The sequence below is a fragment of the Fukomys damarensis genome, unplaced genomic scaffold, assembly GCF_012274545.1.
Source record: "Fukomys damarensis isolate Sample0158 unplaced genomic scaffold, DMR_v1.0_HiC HiC_scaffold_5, whole genome shotgun sequence".
Classification (NCBI taxonomy): domain Eukaryota; kingdom Metazoa; phylum Chordata; class Mammalia; order Rodentia; family Bathyergidae; genus Fukomys; species Fukomys damarensis.
The window spans coordinates 31,089,777-31,099,287 of NW_022900917.1; the positions used below are offsets into that span (position 1 = coordinate 31,089,777).

General features: G+C 38.9%; 2 protein-coding genes across 2 annotated transcripts in view; both read left to right on the forward strand.

The window, feature by feature from the left end:
• Window positions 1-3,096: 3,096 nt before the first annotated feature.
• On the forward strand, window positions 3,097-5,081 carry Slc10a5 (solute carrier family 10 member 5). Its single transcript, XM_010641622.1, has one exon. The coding sequence runs from the start codon at window positions 3,173-3,175 to the stop codon at window positions 4,448-4,450; it is 1,278 nt and encodes a 425-aa protein (XP_010639924.1). The 5' UTR covers window positions 3,097-3,172; the 3' UTR covers window positions 4,451-5,081.
• The window catches only part of Impa1 (inositol monophosphatase 1), a 25,478-nt gene continuing 19,435 nt past the window's right edge, over window positions 3,469-9,511 (forward strand). Inside the window, exon 1 of the mRNA XM_010641620.3 lies at window positions 3,469-3,491. The gene's annotated coding sequence lies outside the window, so the exon portion shown is untranslated. The remainder of the gene's footprint in view (window positions 3,492-9,511) is intronic.

The window sequence follows — 9,511 nt, forward strand, 5'->3', positions numbered from 1 at the left end:
GAGAAGAATGGTGATGACTTCCAGGTTTTATCAGGGTACTTATATATTCATCCATTAACATAATTTAGTAGTACTAAATGTAAGGATTGTTTTTGAATTGCGATGATAGATGCGTTGATGTGTATACATATTTATAAATAAGGTACAAAGTTTTGTGGCAAGTTGCAAAAGAGTGCATGAACAGTATAGCTATGTTCCAATAGGGTAGCTCTTGTCAGATACTAAAACCAAAAAAAAAAAAACTGTAAAACCAGAAGCAGAAATAATCTTTAGATATAAGGTTAGATACAAGAACATTTTAATACAAATCAATACCTTAGTGCCTATCACAATGTCTTGCACATAGCAATTGATCACACATATATTATAATTGAACTAAAATATGCTAGGAAAACAATAACTATTAAGACATGGAATAAGCCCAGCAGGGATTGATTGAAACCTATGTAGAATGAGAAAAGTTCTTGTTGATGACACAGAAAGGGGAGAAGACTGGAAGGAGGAAAGGATTCCTGTGGGGGCATCCAGCAGGGAGGGAGGTGAGGTCCCAGAGGGCAGAGGGTGCACGGGGCCTCGGTTCTCGGTGTACTAGGTCCTCCGTACCAAGGCCCATCCTGCAGGGAGGGAGGTGAGGTCCCAGAGGGCGGAGGGTGCACGGGGCCTCGGTTCTCGGTGTACTAAATTGATGACACAGAAAGGGGAGAAGACTGGAAGGAGGAAAGGATTCCTGTGGGGGCATCCAGCATTGAGGGAGGTGAAGTCTCAGAGGGCGGAGGGTGCACGGGGCCTCGGTTCTCGGTGTACTAGGTCCTCCGTACCAAGGCCCATCCAGCAGGGAGGGAGGTGAGGTCCCAGAGGGCGGAGGGTGCACGGGGCCTCGGTTCTCGGTGTACTAGGTCCTCCGTACCAAGGCCCATCCAGCAGGGAGGGAGGTGAGGTCCCAGAGGGCGGAGGGTGCACGGGGCCTCGGTTCTCGGTGTACTAGGTCCTCCGTACCAAGGCCCATCCAGCAGGGAGGGAGGTGAGGTCCCAGAGGGCGGAGGGTGCACGGGGCCTCGGTTCTCGGTGTACTAGGTACTCTGTACCAAGGCCCAGTGGTTTCAGCATGAGCAGCCAAGTGAAGAGAACAAGGTGCGGGAGAAGGAAAATCTTAGTCCGTCTATTTTTAAATCATTCTGAAATCAGACTGTTCTGTTTTTGTTGTTTCGTGTGTGTGTGCTTCCCATTACGTATGCCTAATAAAATCTTAGGATTTCACTGTCCCCATTTTTGCTAATGTCTTGGCACTTGCTTTCAGACAACTATGATTATAAGTAGAAACCCAGCAAGTGGGGAAGTCTTCAATTTTGATAAAACAGTTGAGACAACACTATGATACAAGTGAATTTCCCTTTAACTACACAGCAAATACATGTGAATGACAGATTGGCAGATTTTTTTCTAAATTTATCAGGTTTTATTGCCTGCAGTTTTCAGATAAGGAAATGGGAGAACCTCAAGAAGGAAAAAGATTCAGACATTTGAGTTGGAAATATAGACAATATACTGAATATCTTTGAATCCAGGCAATAAAAATTGTGGATTAAGATTTTATAACATATTGGACACGATAGGGTCAGGGGTTTAGCTCAGTGGCACACTGCCTGCTTGCTTTGCAAGATCCTGAGTTTGATCCCTGGTACCAGAAAAAAACCACACACACACACTGGGTGTGATGATGCATGCCTGTAATCTCAGCACTTAATAGGCTGAAGTAGGAGAATCTTGAATTTAAGCTCAGTCTGGACTCCATGGTTAGAATTTGACTCAAAAAATAAATAAAAACAGACATTTGGTCACAAAACTAACAGTAACTTTGTCTTAAATGTCATTTTAAACTAAGGAAGTTTCCAGGAAATTTAACTGAAGTATCACTGAATCAGATTAATTGTATTCCCGTCTCACCATTGGTATAAATTTATCTTGTTTTCTTAGTGTCTCACCTGAAAATAAAAAATTACAACATCCAAAGTCTATTGCTTTGGGAAGACAACTCTGCATGAGCAATAGAATTTTTTAAAACTTGCCAAAATTTCTGACAAAAATCGCTTAGCTCTTGAGGAACAAAATCCACCCTCACTGCACTTAACAGGTTTCATCATGATTGTACGAAGGATCTTCTGAAATGGTCGTGGTAAGAGACTCCCAGATCTGCAGGCTCAATTGTGGATATTTATAGTGTTACAGTTTTTATTTTTTGCCTCAGAATTGCCTCCCCCTGTGGGAAATAGTACAATTTTGAGTCTGTGTTGAAGCCTAAAATTCCTGATGTTTCTCTTTATTCCTAGCAACTGAAGCTAAACAGGTACAGTATATGGCCTAAGTTGGGTCCATGCCCCTGTGAATCAGTAGTGTTACAAAGAGGAACTAAGACATTAGTGTTAATGTCAGTGTCTTTCCATCTCCCCATGTGTCAGGTTCCAAGTGTCCACTGGCAGCAACCTGTGAGCCAGTTGCCATAGAACAAAGCCACCTACACTCTCCATGTTCCTAACTTATCTGGTAAACATGAAGAAAATTATTTTCCTACATAAGGATACCAAACAGGTTCTTGTTTTCCTGCCAATCACTATAGTTGTAGAACTATCCAAAGCCTAAGTATATGAGCTCTACAATTTTCTTAATGCTGCTGGCCACCAAACTAGTGAAGCAGAGACTGATCACAGTAGGATAACCTGCTTCTGTCACAATTCCCAAGCAGGCAGATACTCAGTAAACCCCTACTTAATTTTGGCTTAATAAAATAGTAACACTGAACCCAAGCCTGCTGAATATCTATTGTAGACTTTAAAAAAATCTTAACTGTTTTTAATGTAAATGTTTTACTAGTATGTATGAGATGGATATGCAGGGGTTTTTTTCATAGCAAAAATGAGGAAGTAAGGAAGAAAGATTAGGTTTCTGTTTGTGATAAATTGAACCTATTAAATGTCATGGCTTTTCGGTTTTCTTAACTACAAGTTAAACAGGTTGTGTCACTCACTAGCTCTGGTAGTTCAAAAAGTACAATCACTCCCACTGGACTTTGATCAAGCAACTGTTAACCTCATACCAGCACTGAACGCCAGTACGAAGAATGTTCTCTCATTTTTAAAAAATGGCTTGGCGTATCTGATTTGTTTAAGCTTTCAAAATGCTTAGAAAACTTTTTATGATCCAACTTCTGCTGTTCGTGACACTGGTAGAAGCAAGGAAACCATTTCTTAGTTTTCTGAATATAGAGAAGACTACAATATTTTTGACAAAGATTGAAGAAAAAATAATTGTGAGATCAAGTTACAAAGATAAATGGCCTAACTCCAGCTATCTCTTTGTGAAAACAGAAGATCCTAGAATTTTGCAGGTGGTGAATGTGACCAAGACCTCATCAAATGTTACAAACTTTACTATCAATCTAATAACACATCAAGAAGGAGAGACAAATTTGACCCTTCAACTCTGGGATTCTGAAGGTAAGCAGGAACGACTCATTGAAGAAATAAAGAATGTTAAAGTCAAAGTGAGCAAACAAACAAAAGACAGTCTTTCCCAGGCATCAATGAATATTGATGGAAGAATCCTCATGCTTGTTTTATCTATGATACTATTAAATAAATGTGCTTTTGGGTGCAAGATTGAATTTCAGGTTCTTCAAGCGGTATGGAAGAGACCTTTGCCAATACTTCTTGGGGCAGTTACACAGTTTTTTCTGATGCCATTTTGTGGTTTCCTTTTGTCTCATATGTTGGCATTGCCCAAAACACAGGCTTTTGGATTTGTCCTGACTTGCACATGCCCAGGAGGGGGTGGGGGTTATCTCTTTGCTCTGCTTCTACAAGGAGATGTTACTTTGTCCATTTTGATGACTTGCACATCAACATTATTGGCCTTGATAATGATGCCTGTCAATTCATGTATCTATAGTAGGATGTTAGGATTATCAGGTATATTTCATATTCCTGTTTCTAGAATTGTGTCAACACTCCTTTTTATACTTATACCAATATCAGTTGGAATAGTCATCAAGCATAGAATACCTGAAAAAGCAAACTTGTTAGAGAGAATAATTAGACCTCTTAGTTTCGTTTTAATGTTTATTGGCATTTATTTGACTTTCAGAATGGGATCGATGTTTCTAAAATTAGCTAACCTGGAAGTACTTCTTCTGAGTCTGTCAGTTCCTGCTTTGGGTTTGTTGTTTGGGTATTCCTTCGCTAAAGTTTATATGTTGCCTCTACCTGTTTGTAAAACTGTTGCTATTGAAAGTGGGATATTAAATAATTTCTTAGCCCTGGCCATTATTCAGCTATCTTTTTCACAGCCCAAGGCACACCTAGCTTCTGTAGCTCCTATTACAGTAGCCCTGTGTTCTGTATGTGAAATGTTACTGATTCTTCTGGCTCACGAGGCTAAGAAAAGATGTGTCTTTTAAATTTTTTTCCTACTCTAAAAGTTAAAGCATGACTCCACTGCTATTCTGAGTAAGGTATTGTGAGAAGTTTAAAAATTATGTAAAATAATGTCTGCTCTCAAGCCACTAATGATCTGGTTAAAAATTTAATATGGGGGAGGCTATGGAAAGTGTATATGTAATCTACATGCTAAGCACTCGAGTGTTACAGACAGTCCAACACACAGGAATTCAGAGAAAAGTGACAACTTTGCTAGTGTGGGAATGGTTTATAGAATGAGAGAAGAATAAAATATTTTATCATTATCTCTTAAATGATAAAAAGCCATAAAGTGTCTTTTTGTAGTGAAATTGATATGCCCTAAGTATTTAAGGAAAAGATGTCTCCATGTAGTAGACATTCAGCAAAAGCTCCCTCGGTAAATTAATATATAAATTGCATTCTTATTTGGAATTATCATTGGCTTATCAGAATCACCATACCTTAAACTGTAAGTAGCATCTCTGCTTCTGCAGCTGCACATACTCCTGTCTCCCATACCTCCCCACTAAAGCCATTACCATTTACCTCAAACAGAGTCATCAATTCTCCCCGCCCCCTTCCTCTTTTCTTTGTGGTACGAGGATCAAACTCAGGGTATTGTAGAGTATGTGTGTGTGTGTGTGTGTATCTCTATATACATTTTTTTTGAGAAAGGGTTTTACTAAGTTGTCCAGGTGGGACTTAAACTTGTGATCTTTTGCCCCTCCCCAGTGTTATTTTTATACTCAACCTAGTTACTACAAACATTTCCTATCTTTTTATGAAGTTTCCCTCTATTCCCAAATGTTACTTTTTTTCCCGCCCTATATAGTTTCTTCCCTAAACCTACTCTAAATTGGCTTTTGACTGCTCTACCTGTCAGGTGAATCTTTTCAAACGTCTAACTTTGGTCATGTGACTTTCCTGCGAGGAAATCTTTTTTGCCTGTAAATAAAGTCTGCATTCCTATTGAAGCACTGATCATACTCTGCTCTCCATCCTTATGCAAGCTTTCCTGTTTGTCCTCCTCTCCCACTTCTTTGGACACAAGCTCTTACGGTAATCAAGCAGAATCACTTAGTAGTTTATGAATATGCTTTTGTTTGTGCAAACAACAACAGCTATTTCTGTCCTGTTTTATTTCTTTTGGGGGTAAGTCTTTGGGGGTGAGAATTGTTTATTCATTTTATTATTCCTTGGAATTTCTAGCACATTTTCTATGTGCTTATTTAAATAAAATGTTAGAGAATGAAATAGGACACTTGGGTGTGTAACTCAGTGGCATAGCATTTGCCTAGCATGCTTGAGACACATTTTGATGTTCCTTGAAATTTCTAGCAGGACATTTTCTAGGTGATTATTCAAATAAAATATTAGAGCATGGCATAGGACCCAAATGAAGAGTATATTTTGTTTATTATTATTATTATTTTTTTTTTTTTTTGGTACTGGGGATCGAACTCGGGTCCTCGCACTTGCCAGGCAGGTGGAAGAACCACTGAGCTAAACCCTCAGCCCCTCTGAAGAGTATACTTTTAAAAAAATATCTTTTAGGGACTGGGGATTTACCTCAGTGGCACCATGCCTGCTTGCAAGCTCAAGGTCCTGCGTTCAATCCCCAGTACAAAAAAAAAAAAAATCTCTCGTGTGTATAACTCAGTGGCATAGCACTTGCCTAGCATGCTTAAGACTCCTGGATTCAATCCCCATCCCCACCAAAAAACCAAATTGCTCTTAAATTTTCAATGGGAATTTTAGTATCAAAGCCCATTCTGAATTTTTCTCCCAACTATGGGCATCAAGAATAGGAAAACCACTCTGAAGGACCTTATTTTCCCTATTTCCTAGCCTTATGGCTACTCATCCAAAAAACTGGAGACAATGTTGTCATCTCTATCAATTGTCCTAGGAATTAAACTACACCATAAATGTAACCTGCTTAGAAGAGTGTTTGGCACAGTGAGTACATAGGGTCAGCTACTATTATTTTATCAGTTTAAACTTTAAATGTGGATATTTATTGCTAGTTCTAAATATCAACCTGTTAACTACATATACAGCCTAAACTTCTAACTTTTAAAAAACAATGTTATTCACCATCTAGTCCATAGTATTAGAGGATTTTTGTTTATTTGCCAGCTTTTTTCTTATGTCACCAAAGTACCAAGATTTATAATAGATCTGGTGGTATGATGGTGAACAATTATGCCAATTTATAAAATAATAATTACATATATGAAGTGTTTTATTCCTTGAAACAGAAATTCCATTTAAAATTTACTAAGTAAATTTGCACAAATTTAACTCATTTTAATGAACTCAGTTTAGAAACAGAAGGCCTACTTTCCTACTTGTACTTTGTCATAACTCTGTAACACTTCTTTATATGTCAGTTTTTGAAGCTATAAAATATAGAGTCTCAGTTGAAGTTTATGAGCTTGCTCAACTCTGTGAATCTGGCATAAGGCTAGTACCTAATTGTATTACATGGGGCATAACACAATGGGCAGGATGATGGATTAAAGAGAAGAAAGTTCAAGATGATGAGAATATATATCACTGCTGCTTTCTAATCAAGCCGGCAACCAAAATCTGAGCTTGTGCGGGTAGGGACCATGTGGTGCCTTGGCTCATGAACTTGATTTTTTCCACCATTCTAGGTGCAAACCAAGTTGGATGAGAACAGAATCAAATTCAATGGTTGGGTTCAATGTTAACCCTATGGGGAAATTTGATTCAGCTCTCATCCCGACCAACTTACTATGACCAATTCCTGTATGCCAATGGTCATCCTTCCCCAGAATTCCCTTGCGGTGGGGCATTGAATTTCAACTCTATTCCATTTTGAGGTTTTGCGTAATTAGAACCTCTCTCATAGGTGGAAGTGAGGTGGCAGGAAAGGGTGCTGAAGGCCTATAAGAGAGTACTCACCATTAGGAAAGAAGGAAACCATAATGTACTGGACTCCATCTCAGGTGTTAGATTTTGTTCTGGAACGGTGTGTAGCAGAGGCTGAAATTTGTCTCTTCCAACCACTGTGGCAAAGCAGTTATTCCTTAGGACTGAAAACGCTGGCTGCAGAGGTGATTGTAACTTTTTGGGGAACTCAAGAGATATGCAATATTGACAGTTAAATCAAAATTCTTGGGACCAAAAGAGCTTGAAAGAAAAAGATTTATTGAAACATTCGTTATAGCTTCCAGACAGAAAGAAAACACAAGTCCTGGGACACATTCTCTAAACTACTAGCAGCAAGGTTAAAGAGCAGTTGGTTGAAAGAATGTCCACCAGATTTTAAAAGCTAGAGTACTTTATAATGAAATTTTTGGAAAAGAATGTGTAAAAGCTTACATTGAACCTGCATTGGCAACAGGTGAGAGGGTAAGATAATGCAAAGTGGGTGATGTTTGGGGCTAGGGAGAGGGTGCTTGAGAAGGTGTACTTGTTCGTGAACGGGTTGGAGCTGTAAGCGGAATGTGACAGTGCCTTAACTGCAAACCTCAAGGGTTTCAGCATTTGTTTTTGAATATGGAATCGTTTTAGGATTTTGTTTGTTTGTTGTTTGTTTTGTTTCTATCTCAGCTTTTCTTACATCATGTACTGAGGTCTCTGCCAGCTATATGAACTCTTTTTGCAGCACCCAGTGAAGATCTTTTGGGCAGTGTAGAACATGTTTGCAGTGCTGCTACGATGGAGTCTGAACACTAGGCTCCCCTGTGCACTGATAGATTTACCTTTTTCATTTTCCAAAGGCATTTGGAAGCAGAATGGCCTTTTTGGCCATAAAAAAACAAACCAAGACAAATCAAACCAGAGTTTCATGAAAAGAATGATGCAGTGGTAGCTGAGGCCTCCTCTACAAAAACAGAACAAAACAAAAATGACTTTCTGGGTTTTAATTTGAAGGAATGAGATAGTTGATCCTTTATCCATCTAAAGTTGTATACACTGATTTTAGCAGTGTTGTCAAATCAGTGGGACCATTTTCACTTAGGAAAGATTTAAAGGTGACTCTGATATTTCTGGAAATGTCTGGAAATTTTCATTTGGTTATATGTCAGTGCTTTTGAGGATGGATTTTGCAAGATTTTAAAATTTTAACATGATTCATAATGAGAAACCAAAAAGTTTCTGAAGGCTTTCTTTAAAATCAAGAAATTAAGGGCTGAGGATTTAGCTCTGTGGTGCTGCACCTGCCTGGCAAGTGCAAGGTCCTGAGTTCAATCCGTGGGACCCAATCAATCAATCAAGAAACCAGAACTATCATTTGATAAGCAAACAGAAGTATCCACATCAGTCTCTATTTTTTTTTCTTTTTTTCCCCTTTTACTGAAGATTGAATTTGGGGTGCTCTACCACCGAAATATTTTTTGTTTTGAGACGTCTAAGTGCGTTTCTCCTACCTCAGCCTACTGAATAGCTGTAATTACAAGTGTGTACTACCATGCCCAATACAAATCAAATTCTTAAGACATCATTCTTCAGAAAAACGTAGACAAGTTTTAGATCTTTGCGAAGTTTGAGCATCCACCGTTCACATTATTTGTCCTTGAGATGTGTTTTACACTGGTAACAGCACCTTGTCTTCTGATTAAACTGAAGGAAGCCATCACGTCAGATGCAAAGAGCAACATAACCTACTGTTCTGTTCCTCTTGTGGACAGGACATCTTATATCTGTGCAACGCTCTAGACATTATGGCAATATATATGCTATGGTGCCACATCTGCTATTTCATGAGGAGGAACCATTTTTAAGGGCTATTTAGTCTGTGTTTTATGCAGTGCAACATTTTACCATGTACATTCAGGAAATGTGGACTTTGGAGACAGAATGTCTGCCTATTCCATTCTGTGAACTTGCAGAGGATAAATCGCTTAACTTCACTGAGCTGTCAGTCTCGTGTTTCTGATGAAGACAATCATACTTTCTTCATGGAACTGCTGCAATGTTTAAGTTAAACAATGCACATGAAAACACAGTTGCCTGAAGCACTTAAGTCAGTGAGAACTAACTGAGTTATGGAGAATAGGAGCGGTTGGGGCCGGGTATCTTTTTAC

Coding starts and splice junctions, on each gene's coding strand:
- Slc10a5 (XM_010641622.1), top strand. CDS start 3,173: ATGCTTAGAAAACTTTTTATGATCCAACTTCTGCTGTTCGTGACACTG.